Below are 17,234 nucleotides of genomic sequence, written 5' to 3' on the forward strand. Positions count from 1 at the left end.
TAAAGGAATCTAAGGGGACACAACTAAATGTGGCTTATAATACTAATTTAAGACTCTAGACCAAAACTCATTTTTAAAGAATATATAGAGATAATTTGCAATACTTTAAAAATATCTATACATTAGATGATAGCATTATATGAATGAAATTTTTCTGATTTTGATCATTATATTGTGTTCATAATAGAGAATTCTTGTTCTTAGAAATTCTACATTAATGTATTTATAAAGGGGCATCATGTTTGAAATGCAGTACTCTGAAATTGCTAAACTGAAATAAGGATAGAAATATATATGGAGGAAATGACAAAGCAAATATAATAAAGTGTTAACTGCAGGATCTAAGTGAAAAGTATATAGTAATTACTTGTATTATTCTTGTTAGTTTTCTCTCAATCTGAAATTTTTTCAAAATATAAAATTTTTTTAAAAAGGAAATTCACTAACTGGAAACAATGAATAAATTAGATCAAATATATTTATATGTTAAATCTAGAAAATATAGCATTAAATGAAATAGGAAGAAACCTACATACCAGATGACACCATTTACTTAAATGTTTGAAATCACACAACAATATTTGTTATATAAACATAGTAAAGATTCAAAACGTGGTTCACTGGAGAAGGAAATGGCAAACCACTTCAGTATTCTTGCCTTGAGAACACCATGAACAGTATGAAAAGGCAAAAAGACAGGGCAATGAAAGATGAACTCCCCAGGTCGGAAGGTGCCCAATATACTACTGGAGATCTGTGGAAAATAACTGCAGAGAGAATGAAGAGAAGGAGCCAAAGCAAAAACAACACCCAGTTGTGGATGTGACTGATGATGGAAGTAAAGTTTGATGCTGCAAAGCGCAATATTGCTTAGGGTCCCGAAATGTTAGGTCCATGAATCAAGGCAAATTGGAAGTGGTCAAACAGGAAATGGTAAAAGTGAACATCAACATTTTAGGAATCAGTAAACTAAAATGGACTGGAATGGATGAATTTAACTCTGATGACCATTATATCTACTAGGGTGGGTAAGAATCCCTTAGAAGAAATGGAGTAGCCATCATAGTCAACAAAAGAATCCAAAATGCAGTACTTGATGCACTCTCAAAAATGACAGAATGATCTCTGTTCGTTTCCAAGGCAAGCCATTCAATAACACAGTAATCCAAGTCTATGCCCCAACCGATAATGCTGAAGAAGTTGAAGTTCAATGGTTCTATGAAGACCTACAAGACCTTCTAGAATTAACACCCAAAAGAGATGTCCTTTTCATTATAAGGGACTGCAATGCAAAAGTAGGAAGTCAAGAAAACCTGGAGTAATAGGCAAGTTTGGCCTTGGCGTACAGAATGAAGCAGGGCAAGGCTAATAGAGTTTTTGCCAAGAGAACACACTGGTCATAGCAAACACCCACTTCCAGCAACACAAGAGAAGATTCTACACGTGGACATCACCAGATGGTCAATACCACAATGAGATGGATTCTATTCTTTGCAAACAAAGATGGAGAAGCTCTATACAGTCAGCAAAACAAGACCGGGAGCTGACTGTGGCTCAGATCATGAATTCCTTATTGCCAAATTCAGATGTAAATTGAGAAAAGTAGGGAAAATCACTAGACCATTCAAGCATGACCTAAATAAAATCCTTTATGATATACAGTGGAAGTGACAAATAGATTCAAGGGATTAGAGCTGACAGAGTGCCTGAAGAACTATGGACAGAGGTTTGTGACATTATACAGGAAGCAGTGATCAAGACCATCCCCAAGAAAAAGAAATGAAAAAAGGCAAAATGGTTGTCTAAGGAGACCTTACAAATAGCTGTGAAAGAAGTGAAAGGCAAAGGAGAAAAGGAAAGATATACCCATTTGAATGCAGAGTTCCAAAGAATACCAAGGAGAGATAAGAAAGCCTTCCTCTGTGATTAATGCAAAGATATAGAGGAAAACAATAGAATGGGAAAAACTAGAGATCTCTTCAAGAAAATTAAAGATATCAGGGGAACATTTCATGCAAAGATGGGCTCAATAAAGGACAGAAATGGTATGGACCTAACAGAAGGAGAAGATATTAAGAAGAGGTGGCAAGAATACACAGAAGAATTATGCAAAAAAGATCTTCATGACCCAGATAACCATGATGGTGTGATCAGTCACCTAGAGCTAGACATCCCGGACTGTGAAGTCAAGTGGGCCTTAAGAAGCATCACTACAAACTAAGCGAGTGGAGGTGATGGAATTCCAATTGAGCTATTTCAAATCCTGAAAGATGATGCTGTGAAAGTGATGCACTCACTATGCCAGTAAATTTGGAAAACTTAACAGTGGCCACAGGAAAAGATCAGTTTTATTCCAATCCCAAAGAAAGGCAATGCCAAAGAATGCTCAAACTACCACACAATGGCGCTCATCTCACACACTAGCAAAGTAATGCTCAAAATTCTCCAAGCCAGGCTTCAACAGGACATGAACGGTGAACTTCCAGATGTTTAAGCTGGATATAGAAAAGGCAGAGGAAACAGAGATCAAACTGTCAACATCCATTGGATCATCAAAAAAGAGAGAGAGTTACAGAAAAACATCTACTTCTGCTTCATTGACTATTCCAAAGCCTTTGACAGTGTGGATCACAACAAACTGTGGAAAATTCTTCAAGAGATGGGAATATCAGACCACCTGACATGCCTCTGATAAATCTGCATGCAGGTCAAGAAGCAACAGTTAGAACTGGACATGGAACAACAGACTGGTTCCAAACTAGGAAAGGAGTATGTCAAGGCTATATATTGTCACCCTGCTAATTTAATTTATATGCAGGGTACATCATGCAAAATGCTGGGCTGGATAAAGCACAAGCTGGAATTAAGATTGCCAGGAGAAATATCAATAACCTCAGATATGCAGATGACACCACCCTTATGGCAGAAAGTGACGAACTAAAGACCCCTTGATGAAAGTGAAAGAGGAGAGTGAAAAAGTTGGCTTAAAGCTCAACATTCAGAAAACTAAGATCATGGCATCCAGTCCCATCACTTCATGGCAAATAGACGGGGAAACAGTGGAAACAATGAGAGACTTTATATTTTTGGGCTCCAAAATTCACTGCAGATGGTGACTGCAGCCATGAAATTAAGATGCTTGTGCCTTGGAAGAAAAGTTATGACCAACCTACACAGCGTATTAAAAAGCAGAGACATTACTTTGCTGACAAAGGTCCATCTAGTCAAAGTTTTGTTTTTTTCCAGTAGTCATGTATAGATGTGAGAGTTGGACTATAAAGAAAGCTGGGCACTGGAAAATTGATGCTTTTGAACTGTGGTGTTGGAGAAGACTCTTAAGAGTCCCTTGGACTACAAGGAGATCTAACCAATCCATCCTAAAAGAAATCAGTCCTGAATATTCATTGGCAGGACTGATGCTAAAGCTGAAACTCTAATACTTTGGCTACCTGATGCAAAGAACTGACTCATTTGAAAAGACCCTGATGCTCATAGTGATTAAAGGCAGGAGGAAAAGGGGACAACAGAGGATGAGATGGTTGGATGGCATCACCAACTTGATGGACAAGAGTTTAGTAAGCTCCAGGAGTAGGTGATGGACAGGGAGGCCTGGTGTACTACAGTCCATGGGATCACAAAGAGTCGGGCATGACTGAGTGACTGAACTGAACTGAACTAAAAGATTCACTGTTTACTTTTGCAAAGGGAGACAAAAGGAGGGAGGGAACTTGGGCAGGGTAGTAATGGTAATAATGTTTTGTTTTGTTTTTTTAATATGGGCTTCCCTGGTGGCTCAGACAGTAAAGAATCTGCCTGCAATGCAGGAGACCTGGGTTCCATCCTCGGTTTGGGAAGATCCCCTGGAGGATGGCATGGCAACCCACTCCAATATTCTTGGCATGGAGAATTCCCATGGACAGAGGAACCTGGTGGGCCACAATCTATGGTGTCATAAAGAGTCGGACACGACTGAGCAACTGAACTGAACTGAACCGAATTCAAGTGTAATAAAATTTTATTATGTGTTATATATGATGGTGGGTACATGGTTATCTGTTTTTACTAGTCAATGTGCAATTATATAAATTACAATAAAAATACTTCAGGAATAAAAACTTAACAATTCAAAGTATCTAAGACTCCAAAATGCCACAGTATACCTGTTAGCAAAAATCAAATGGTTTCACAAGGTGCTTAAGCCTATACCCAAAAATGGAGACATGTTCAAACATTAGAAAGTACTGGGAAACCATATAATTATCTCAATAGATGCAGAGAAAGCCTTTGACAAAATTCAATATCCATTTATGATAAAAACCCTCCAGAAAGCAGGAATAGAAGGAATATACCTCAACATAATAAAAGCTATATATGACAAACCCTCAGCAAACATTATCCTCAATGGTGAAAAATTGAAAGCATTTCCCTTAAAGTCAGGAACAAGACAAGGGTGCCCACTCTCACCACTACTATTCAGTACAGTTTTGGAAGTTTTGGCCACAGCAATCAGAGCAGAAAAAGAAGTAAAAGGAATCCAGATTGGAAAAGAAGAAGTGAAACTCTCACCGTTTGCAGATGACATGATCCTCTACATAGAAAACCCTAAGACTCCACCAGAAAATTACTAGAGCTAATCAATGAATATAGTAAAGATGCAGGATATAAAATTAACACACAGAAATCCCTTGCATGCCTATATACTAACAATGAGAAAACAGAAAGAGAAATTAAGGAAACAATTCCATTCACCATTGCAACAAAAAGAATAAAATACTTAGGAATAAATCTACCTAAAGAAACAAAAGACCTATATATAGAAAACTATAAAACACTGATGAAAGAAATCAAAGAGGATACAAATAGATGGAGAAAAATACTGTGCTCATGGATCAGAAGAATCAATACAGTGAAAATGAGTATACTACCCAAAGCAATCTATAGATTCAATGCAATCCCTATCAAGCTACCAATGGTATTTTTCACAGAACTAGAACAAATAATTTCATAATTTGTATGGAAATACAAAAAACCTCGAATAGCCAAAGTAATCTTGAGAAAGAAGAATGGAACTGGAGGAATCAACCTGCCCTACTTCAGTCTCTACTACAAAGCCACAGTCATCAAGACAGTGTGGTACTGGCACAAAGACAGAAATGTAGATCAATGGAACAGAATAGAAAGCCCAGAGATAAATCCAAGCACCTATGGACACCTTATCTTCGACAAAGGAGGCAAGAATATACAATGGAGAAAAGACAATCTCTTTAACAAGTGGTGCTGGGAAAACTGGTCAACCACTCGTGACAGAATGAAACTAGAAAACTTTCTAACACTATACACAAAAATAAACTCAAACTGGATTAAAGATCTAAACGTAAGACCAGAAACTATAAAACTCCTAGAGGAGAACATAGGCAAAACACTCTCCAACATAAATCACAGCAGGATCCTCTATGACCCATCCCCCAGAATATTGGAAATAAAAGCAAGAATAAACAAATGTTTTAGCTAGTTAAAATTAAAAGCTTCTGCACAACAAAGGAAACTATAAGCAAAGTGAAATGACAACCTTCAGCATGGGAGAAAATAATAGCAAATGAAGAAATGGACAAAGAATTAATCTCAAAAATATACAAGCAACTCCTGCAGCTCAATTCCAGAAAAATAAGAGACCCAATCAAAAAGTGGACCAAAGAACTAAACAGATATTTCTCCAAAGAAGACATACAGATGACTAACAAACACATGAAAAGATGCTCAACATTGCTCATTATCAGAGAAATGCAAATCAAAACCACAATGAGGTACCATTACACGCCAGTCAGGATGGCTGCTATCTAAAGTCTACAAGCAATAAATGCTGGAGAGGGTGTGGAAAAAAGGGAATCCTCCTACACTGTTGGTGGGAATGCAAACTAGTACAGCCACTATGGAGAACAGTGTGGAGATTCCTTAAAAAACTGGAAATAGCACTGCCATATGACCCAGCAATCCCGCTGCTGGGCATACACACTGAGGAAACCAGAATTGAAAGAGACATGTGTACCCCAATGTTCATCGCAGCACTGTTTATAATAGCCAGGATATGGAAGCAACCTAGATGCCCACCAGCAGACGAATGGATAAGAAAGCTGTGATGGTTGAGTAATATTCCATTGTGTATATGTACCACAGCTTTCAAAAGAATACATTTGAATCAGTTCTAATGAGATGGATGAAACTGGAGCCTATTATACACAGTGAAGCAAGCCAGAAAGAAAAACACCAATACAGTATACTAATGCATATATATGGAATTTAGAAAGATGGTAATGATAACCCTGTATGTGAGACAGTGAGAGAGACACAGATGTATTGAACAGTCTTTTGGACTCTGTGGGGGAGGGGGAGGGTGGGATGATATGGGAGAATGACATTAAAACGTGTAAATTATCATATGTGAAACGAATCGCCAGTCCAGGTTTGATGCATGATACAGGATGCTCGGACCTGGTGCACTGGGATGACCCAGAGGGATGGGATGAGGAGGGAGTTGGGAGGGGGGTTCAGGATGGGGAACACATGTACACCCATGGCGGATTCAAGTCAATGTATGTCAAAACCAATACAATGTTGTAAAGTAAAATAAATAAATAATTTTTAAAAAAAGAAAGAAAGTACTGGGAATAAAAGCTAAGCCAAATTCTGAGTATACCTTTTCTTTGCCCAAGATGTCTCTTCAGCCTCTCCTTAACCCTACCCTAAATTTGCCATTTTCCTCACTAGGATTACTTCTTCCAGATCCCATAAAAGTATAAAAATACAACAGATTCAAAGCACAACGTGCTTCAGTCTTGTAATGAAGTAAAATCAGACATATCTATACTCATGGATAACTCATACATTTCAACCGACTGAATGAAGTTTTTGCTCGTTTGAAATTTAAAACCTGGATAAGATGGCTCTGCTATATTATGTTTGATATTTTAAATCAGAGAGAGACTCCTTATCTGTTTTAATGATCATTTATGAAATAAATAATGCTTATTAGATTCAAACTCTGTCATAGGACTTCCCTGGTAGTCCAGTGGCTAAGACTCTACAGTCCCAATATAGGGGACCTCAGTACAATCCCTGGTCAGGTAACTAGATCCCACATGACAAAAGTAAAGATCCCACATGCCACAACATGGTACAGGCAAATAAATATTTTTTTAAAAACAAGTTATTTTATAAATAAAATACTTTTTCCCTTTCAAATTCAGGAAAAGAATATCTATGTATTGTATATGCTTATTATATGTATTATACTTACAATTTTAGGTTTATAGTATGCTGGACCTAGTGTGTTGTCACTGGCAGGTGGTAAATGTTTTATGATACTGTCATCCTCATTAATATCATAACCATATGACCGTCCAAAAGGAATTGAAGGAACATAAACACTTCTGAAAACTGTAAGTGCCCTTGACATTTTCTGTTAAAAAAAAATTATACTATTTACTCAAAGACAAGAGAAGGAATGAATAATAAAATATTAAAATTTACAAAAGACAACTATTAAATATTGATTTCATGAGTTTTATAATATAAATCAAAAATGTTTGTAAAAGTAATTTAAAAGAGTGAATTCAAGTCTTACTTCATAATATAAACCAAGATTTAATCAAACTATTATTAAATAGTAACATAAACCATAATGCAAACCAAACTACTGTTTCAGCCACTATTGCAGGTAAGGAACCTCCCTCACTTGGCTGTTTTTTATCTTGCTTAGTAAAGCAACTATTAGTGATTTCAAAAACGGGTATTCATTCCTTACAGTCACATCAACAATCAGCAATTACAAGTGGATTTGTGCTATGCAATCATAGTATCTGCCAGGCCAAAACAAACTTTACATTTTTCTGTAACATCTCCTGGCTTCATTCCTTCCCAGCTCCTGACTTATCTTCATCTTACCAGTGCCCTGTATAAAAATCCTAATTTTGCAGACTATGTAGCAAGGAAAATATCTGATATAACATTAAATGGAAATCAAAAGTATAAATAAAATTAAATGTTTGACTATAGCTATTTAAATTATGTAATATTATATGTAAGTGTATAAAGTCATATGGCTTCCCAGATGGCTCAGTGATAAAAAACACACTTGCCAATGCAGGAGATGGGGGTTCAATCCCTGGATGAGGAAGATCCCCTGGAGAAGGAAATAGCAACCCTCTCCAGTATTCCTGCCTGGAAAATCCCATGAACAGAGGAACCTGGTGGGCTACATACAGTTCATGGGGTCACAAAAGAGTCAAACATGACTTAGTGACTAAAGAAAAACTACAATCAAGTCATATACATATACAGTTTATGTATATGTATATTCTGAAAAAATTAACAGAATTATCAGTGTTAAGAGTCAGAAGTTTTCAGGTGATTATCTGTTTTTTCAGAATTTCCTTTAATGTAAAATATTTTATAATTTAAATAAAAACAAGAAGGAGTAACATATATTAGAAATATTAGTATAAATATAGGACTTCCCTGGTGGCTCATATGGTAAAGAATTCACCTTTACCAATGCAGGAAACCTGTGTTCAATCCCTGCATCGGGAAGATCCCACAAAGAAGGAAATGGCAGCCCACTCTTGCCTGGAGAATTCTATGGACAGAGGAACCTGGCAGGTTACAGTCCATGAGGTCACTAAGAGTCAGACAAGACTGAGTGACTAACACACACACACCTGGTGTAAGTATATCAAATAAAATACTGGCATTTAAATGATTTAGTCATCTAAAAATTTACTTATTAAGGATATACTGATCCTCTGGAGAGGATATTGCAATCCTATGCTTCAAAACAAACCTCTGCTATAAACCATCTCCAAACTATGCTTTCCCATAATACATCAGTCTTCCTTTAAGTTCCTATGGCACTTAATCACATGATCATTCACTTAGCATCTGTCATATTTCATCTTACATTATTAATGATCTATATCTCTCTCTCTAACCTAAATTTTAAGTTTATTTATTTCAGGAGTCATGTTTTGATTTTCACTATATTATTAATAGTACTTAACAAATAGTTTCCTCTATATACAGATGTAAATCACTATGGCAACTTTTAAAATCTCCTTTACTTTCTGTTCACCTCAGACACTGGAAGAGATTATACTTTTATCAAAAGCAAAAATGAAGTCAAATGTTAATACAGGTAAAAAACTAAAATTTGTAAACAGAGTATTCATTTAATTATGAACTACAATATGGATACTAATAAACCAGATAATTTTTACCATAAGGTTTTTTAAATGTACTTATCACATAAAACATTATACAATTTCTACATTATTTTAACTATAAAGAAAGTCATTAGGAACAGAAATCAAAATAGCAACATACTGACTGAAGATGCTTTTTAGCCTCCAGAGTTTTCCTGTTCACGACAGCCAGTGTTCCAGGATAAGATCGATCATAGCTTGCTGGCCCTGGACCATCTGAAATAAACTTCTTAAAACGCTTTTCCCGGTTTTGTAGACTTTGGCCTCCTTTTATATTACACTGAATTGGACAGGAAAAACATGAATTAAAAGAAACACTTTTAAATCAGTATCTATTTGATAAATATTACATATTAATATGAACATTAACAGTTTTAAAACTCAGCCTGAGAAAGTTAAGTCTCTTGACTGAAGACAGTTCTCTAATGAGAGACAGTAATGAGAAAGGATGACAATACAGCTGTCGGTTTTAATGCCAAACTCAAATTTGCTGTACTTTGAACACTCAAAAAGAATGCAACACTCAGTTTTAAAACAGAAGTCAAAGATAAAGGAATCCTTAAAGCTACAGAGCAAGAATAAAGAGTGCATGTTTGTTTATAGGTCTCTGGAGAATTTATACCTCTGAAATGAGATTAAATGCTCATACTGCAGGGGGAAAGACAGCCTTCCAATCTTGTTTAGGATTAATTATTTTCATGAATAACACTTTGGTCATTTCCAGGGATGTTTATGCAGTTTTACTGGCAACAGCTTGGTTTTATGTTCGGATTAGTTGTAAATACTGTTTATTGCAGGGAGAGTCCTGGAAGGAATCTTCCATGGCTCTTCATGTCATATATCTGGATTCTCTAGAATCAGAAAGTTATCAACTGGCTAAAATCCAGCTAATTCAAATAAAATTCCATCATACTAGTTTCAATAAACAGTCACAGTTCAGTCATTTCAAAGATGATTCATATTAATAATTGTTGGCATTGGATTGATCAGATATGTTTTTTTAAGTTATTAATTTACCAACAGACTTTTTCACATGATGTTTTCATGTCAGTTGTTCACAATCACTATTGACTGAGCCTATCTCTAGTTTGCATCTTATTAGGCTTTATTCAGAATTTAAGAAATATACAAAAAGTTCTTTTGGTAAAAAAATGAGTCAAATTATTCTTAGATACTCAATTCACTACTTGATTACTGATTTAATAAGATCACAATTCCTATGTTTAAAGAATTTGGGTCTATAATGGTAGACATTAATGATTTTGTAAAAAATTTAATAAGTTAAATTAAAAAATAAAATCATGTGAAGAGAAGATCTCCAAATTTTCATTCTTTGACAGCCATTAGTCTAGTCTCTAAGATCTGACATTTCAAACTAAATTTGAATTTTTATTGAATACTTCAACAAAAGTTTAGATAGACTTAATCTGATTTTTTTTAACTGCATACAAATTAACCATGCTATGTTTCACATTATTCACAACTACCAATTCTACAAATTTTTCTAGAGTTTACAAAGGGAACTTCCATGTGTCAGATAACTAAGTCAATCATACTACCAAGTAATAATACATTTTATATAAACACCGGTGAGAAAGTGGTCTTAGTCTTTCTTGAGAACTGTGTTTTGTCTATGTGCTATGGTTATTTGATGAATTATTATATTGCCAGCAATCTCTCAACACTATAGGAGGCAGAGTCTCATCTAAAGTGTGAACCCATGCACTGTATCACATATGATAGCATATTATTTAACTCTAATGAGGTATATCTCTTCAATCAAAAATAAAACCTAGATTTCAACATCTATTCCTAGGCCTAGTTAACAAAAAATAAGACCTAAACTCTCTAGGCACAGGAAATAGATCCCCATAGCTAGAACCATTCTTCTGTGTGTGTGTGAGTCACTCAGTCGTGTTCAACTCTTTGCAGCCCCACAGACTCAACAGCACCAGACTCCTCTGTCCATGTGATTCTCCAGGCAAGAATATTGGAGTGGGTTGCCAGTTTTCCTTCTCCAGGGCCATTCTCATGTAGGAAGGAACAAAATGGTATCTACCTTGCAGAAACAGGTCTGATGCTAGAACACAACCAGAAAACAGTGAAATTTGTACTGAATTTTTGGAATGGGAATCATCCTAGGAAATAGGATATGAACAAAACAAAGTATGTGACTTAATAGGTTAATTATCAAAGGATCAGAAGTTTGCACTTTGTAAATTTGGTTCTTCTACTTCTTTTATTTTCTGAATTTTCTTTGCGTTCTTTTCTACAGAGTAAATTTCCTTCATGTTCTTTTCTACTTTTCTTTTCCTCTTGAAAAAAATTAACATACTTCAGATATGCTAAAGGAAACTGCTTTGCCTATAACTGGCCAAGAGCTATAAAGGCAAAAATTATGCCCTACCTCCAACTTTAGAATAATGGTCTCAACCATAGCCAAAGTGAAATGACCATAAGAGGAAGAGAGCAATAGAGAAAACCAAATAGGGGGAAAAAATTCCAACTCCTAAATCTTCTGCTTTCATAAAAGCTTCAAGTATTCTACTGCTACATTTAGCAGTGGAGGCAGGCCCTCACAAATACAACCCACATTTTGGATTTTTTAACATTTCACTTGAAGTCTTCAAATGATATTTACTAACTGCCCATAGAAAGCAACATTTCAATCTATGCTTCCAAAAGAAAAGTATAAAAATAAATTACCAAATATATGCATTAATTTCCAGTAAGATTACCCCTTTATTATCCAATACATTATTTACATAACATGTAACCTATGTCACATTACAAACATGTTTCCTAATTCAGTTGTTTAAAATGAAATGACTTATTTTTCAAATAGTATGATAAATTCACACTTCTTGAACTTCTAAAAGTTCTACAAGACTTTAACTTAAAACTCCAAAATTTAACAGCAACTGTGTTAAATAAGTAATAAATCATTTTTTAAAGCAAGGAAATCAATATTTTCCAGGCATCTGTTTACAGTTTTAAGGAGAAAAGTAGAGAATACTAGAACTTTTTCTTAGATCATCCATTTCACAAAAAAGCACACTTCCTTATTTCTTACTCTTGAAATCTAAGAAATGTACCCAATTAGGAATAAAATAAAATTTTACTTTAATTGTACTTTATATTATTTTACAAGAGAATTGAATAAAATCAGTATTAAAGTAACACTCCAACATCCTGGTAACTATCACATTTGATAAGTTTGAAACCTACATATTACGTATTTTTACTGTATTTCCCTCTTTGAATACTAGAATTACATATCAGGCTTAATGAGGGAAATACTGTCAGAACTAGCAAGCCCACAGACCCATGCTGGTCTGGGCTGTAAGCCAGGGAGTGGAAGCAGGAGTGACACTTCTAATTACTACATCTAATGTCCCACTATGTAATGTTTTGCTTTTTGTGCTCTAGGCTCTAGTTTTCTGGACATTTTAAGAGTTCGTGGAAAAGCAAGACATGTTCCCCTGAACTGGAAGTTGAAACCACCAAGTGATCATTCAACATTCTTTCCTACCAAGCAGAAAACAAAATAAGGAGGTTTGTGTATTGACTGGGGAAATTAATTTTCTGTCCTGACTAGGACAGAAAAATAGGACTAATGAGTACCAGGAGGAGTGTGGTAGGATGGAAGATGGGGACACCCTGCAGAGCCTTCTAACTGTTGGTGAAAATGCTAAGAGCAAGTTTATTTAAAGGACAAAAAGCAACCCTAAGAACCAAGAACTCAGACACCTTAGATCTGAAGAGTCTATTCATCTCACTAGGCTTAGAACTCCAGCAGATAAAGTTCTTGTTAAAGGGACATGCAATGAGTAATGGAAAAATCTTAAGCTACCGCCTTTTGTTCAGTTCCAGAAACAGAACAGGTCCTTACCTATATTTCCTTGCTTCATACATCACTTTTTTTTTTTTAATTTTCCCTCTATTTCTTTCCCCTTTCTATTGTAAAATGGCAACACTAATAATGGTTAAAATTTACTGAAGGCCAACCTTCAGTACTTTAAGATACTATTCTAAATGCTTATTAATATATTTAATCCTTAGGGAAAAAAAGCATACCAAATTACTGCTGCTACTTAATAGATGAAGAAACAAAGGCCTGAAGAGACTAAGTGGTTAAGATTAAGTCTCACAGCTAGTAAGCAGAGACAGATTTTGAGTCTAGGTAGTCTAGCTCCAGCAGAGAAGGCAGTGGCACCCCACTCCAGTACCCTTGCCTGGAAAATCTCATGGATAGAGGAGCCTGGTAGGCTGCAGTCCATGGGGTAGCTAAGAGTCGGGCACAACTGAGTGACTTCACTCTCATTTTTCACTTTCACACATTGGAGAAGGAAATGGCAACCCACTCCAGTATTCTTGCCTGGAGAATCCCAGGGAGGGGGGAGCCTGGTGGGCTGCCGTCTATGGGGTCGCACAGAGTTGGACACGACTGAAGTGACTTAGCAGCAGCAGCAGCAGTCTAGCTCCAGAGCCCACACTCCTAACCACTTCTTTATAAAAGCTCATGTTATGTATACCATCAAATCTATAAACTGCAGAGTAATGAAACAGGAATGTCAAGAACAAGAAGTAGTCTTAATCTAAAGATCCAGGATTCATTTAGCAGTGACACTGTAATACCATCTTTAAAGGTAGTAGCAAAACACTAATTAAATTATACATAAAATAACTGAACTTTTAAAATTACATATATAGGAAGAAGTGTGTATATGTCATGTGCATGAGAGAGGAGAACTAGGCAGTCAAAACATGAAACGTAATGGAAATCTATTGCTTTCCTCTGTCCAGGTTCCTTTCTATTATTTGCTCAAAATAGCATATTTACCACTCTTGGGACAATCAAACCTACTGTATTTTATGTTTTAAAAGGAACTTCGAAACACAGGAACCCCTGACACAGGAATCACAGGTGTGGGTCCATAATAAAACCAGACCAGATCTTCCCTACTGAGAATTTTCATCTTTAGTGTTGTTAGACATAAAAAAAAAAAAAAAGTGGAAGGAAGTTATGGAATTACGTTATCTAATGGAAGTTTGCCACTGAATAATGCAGAAGTTCTTACTACTGAAATACCTGGAATTGTCTTAGTCCTATCCTTCTTCAGGGCTTCCCTGGTGGCTCAGCTGGTAAAGAATCCGCCTGCAATGTGGGAGACCCGGGTTTGATCCCTGGGTTGGGAAGATCCCCTGGAGAAGGGAATGGCTACCCACTCCAGTATTCTGGCCTGGAGAATTCCATGGACAGAGGAGCCTGGCAGGCTACAGTCCATGAGGTCACAAAGAGTCAGACACGAATTAGCGGTTTTCATTTTCACTTTATCCTTCTTAAAGACCTGTTTGAACAATTCTTCCTTCAAGTCTATGAGCCAACCAAGTACCTTACCTATAAATTTATTAGAAACCTAGTATCTGTCCTAAAAATTCATTTGACTGCTTGCAACCGAAACCCCATAACTGGTAGAAAACATTGCTATTAATAATTCAGAAGTCTAATACAAAAATTAATGCATCAGCAATTGGATCTGGGTCTCCAACAGGGGAGATATAGGTCTTCTTGGGTCAGGTAGGACTTACTATGACTGCAAAATGTATGTGAAAAGGGTAAAAGTTGATGTTAATGATTATGAAAATACTGGAATTAAAATACTGTTTCTGACTGAGTGCAAAATGTATGTGAAGAGGGTAAAACTTGATGTCAATGATTATGAAAATACTGAAATTAAAACATTGTTTCTGGGACTTCACTGGTGGTCCAGTGGCTAAGACTGTGCACTCCCAATGCAGGGGACCAGGGTTCAATCCCTGGTCAGGAAACTAGAGCCCACATGCTGCAACTAAGACTTGGTGCATCCCAAATAAATAAATAAACTTTAAAAAAAAAAAAAAAAAAAAACATTGTTTCTGAACATAAATGAACCATTGAAGATTTTCTGGTCACAGACTCTTGAGACAGTATAGAAATAGGAGACAATGGCCACAGCTACAGTTTTAGAGTACAGAGGACAAACCAATTCCTGCGCCCTGATGTCATTCTTATTTTACGTATCTTGACCATCTGTACAACTTTCATGGGCCTTAATTAATTCAGTAGCCCTATTCTCCCATTCAGGAATCTCAAGGACAATGCTTTTGTCCTATAGGTTATATACACTAATGAAAAACACCCACCAGACAATTACCATTGAACACACTTCTTTTTCTCTTATTCTATTGCAAAATACAGATTGAAAGGTGAAAGAAAATGATATAAAGGGAAAATATAATATGGCAAGTGACACATTAGTCTATTAGAGGAAGAAAGCATGATTTTTATTAACTCAGACAATTATAATGACTGCTGTAAATTTACCTGCTTTTCTGAAACATTATAGTGTCCTGGACCTGGAACATCTTTCTCAGTGTTAGAGATGACAGTAAAAGTACTTTCCCTGGCAGTCAAAGACAGGAATGGTGCATAGCCACCTATAAGTAAAATCATATCATTGGCAGATAAGACAGAATTCTAATGATTTCAGAGGAAAAGCACTCAAAGTGTATAAAATCATTTGGTACATCAACTGCTGAGACTATATATTATCAGAACTAATGTCTAGCCACAGAAGTTGTTGCATTTTAAAAATTCTATGTAAGAGTGGAATTAATATTAATATATATTAAATTAAGAACCTATAGAATTGAACTTACTAAGCAAAAGAAAAAATACCTAAAGAAAACAGAAGCTTTTTTTCTTCTAAGCATATTTGGTTGGGATGAAAATGGAAGTTCTATTTAACTGACAAAATATTTTCACCCTCAGAAGGTCACAGTTTTATATATTGAAGAAACCTATTAATTATATAACTTCCCTGGTGGCTCAGACAGTTAAGAGTCTGCCTACAATGCGAGAGACCTGAGTTTGATCCCTAGTCGAGAAGGTACTCTGGAGAAGGAAATGGCAACCTACTCCAGTATTCTTGCCTGGAAAATGCCTTGGACAGAGGAGCCTGGCAGGCTACAGTCCATGAGGTCGCAAAGAGTTGGACACGACTGAGCAACTAACACTTCCATTTTCATTAATTATACCGAATAGCATATATGAATTTGTAGAGAGAGCCTAGACAGAAATAATTTAAAGTGAGCTTACAGCAAGTAATTAATATAATGTTTCAGAGAGTTGGACACGACTGAGTGACTAACATTTTCATCTTCACTTCCTTGCTTGGGTGCATGTTTGGCACTCAGTATTTCTTGGATACAAGATATAAGCATAAGATTACTGACATTACTGCCACACTCAGTAAATGAACTTATTAGACAGACTTAGTCTGCTGAAAGGCTGATAAAAACTTTTCAAGAAATATATCAAGAAAATGAGCACAGTTTAAGTTACATTGATATTCAAGAAAAAAATGAGAGAAAACAGAGCAACTATATTCAACAGGTAATAAAAGGATGAAAGTGAGGACTCAAAACATGAAAATCTTGTACACCTAAGGAAAATGTACACTACGAGGATTTATGGCAATAATTTGTACAGTTTAAAAGCTTGCTAATCTGGACTAATAAAATATATTTTTTAAACCAGAAATGTTTTTTTGAGGCCCTCATGTATTAAAATGCAACTGAAATCAAGATTTATTTGTGTAAGTTCTGAAGCACAAAAGAGGTGAATATAATACATACCTTACCCTTAAAAAGAAACAACCTAGTGAAGCATTAAGTGCTATAAACGCTAAAATAATTTTAAAACATGTAAAAATATCTGAAGTGCGAAAGTGCCCAGGGGGTCAAAAGGAGGGGAAGTTCTCAACTACACTGAGGTGATTAGAAAAAAATTCATGAATGACGTTAAAACTCTGGGTGTTAATTTAGTGACTGATGGTTTGAATTTGCAATTCAGAACAAAAACAAACAAAAACCACACAAGGATCACAAGAACAGAAATCCTTAAAAGGAAGCCAGGGTCCATTTGAAAAGACAAGG

The 17,234-nt window shown here is 35.8% G+C and overlaps 1 protein-coding gene across 1 annotated transcript in view; it reads right to left on the reverse strand.

Annotated features, from left to right (window-relative positions):
* STPG2 (sperm tail PG-rich repeat containing 2) overlaps nucleotides 1-17,234 on the reverse strand; it is a 328,307-nt gene that overhangs the window by 302,919 nt on the left and 8,154 nt on the right. Inside the window, exons 2-4 of the mRNA XM_043438460.1 lie at nucleotides 15,622-15,734; nucleotides 9,376-9,534; nucleotides 7,295-7,456 (exon numbers count right to left, since the gene is read on the reverse strand). Of these exons, the coding sequence (XP_043294395.1) occupies nucleotides 7,295-7,456; nucleotides 9,376-9,534; nucleotides 15,622-15,734 (434 nt within the window). The remainder of the gene's footprint in view (nucleotides 1-7,294; nucleotides 7,457-9,375; nucleotides 9,535-15,621; nucleotides 15,735-17,234) is intronic.

The sequence above is a fragment of the Cervus canadensis genome, chromosome 19 (genome assembly GCF_019320065.1).
Source record: "Cervus canadensis isolate Bull #8, Minnesota chromosome 19, ASM1932006v1, whole genome shotgun sequence".
NCBI lineage: Eukaryota > Metazoa > Chordata > Mammalia > Artiodactyla > Cervidae > Cervus > Cervus canadensis.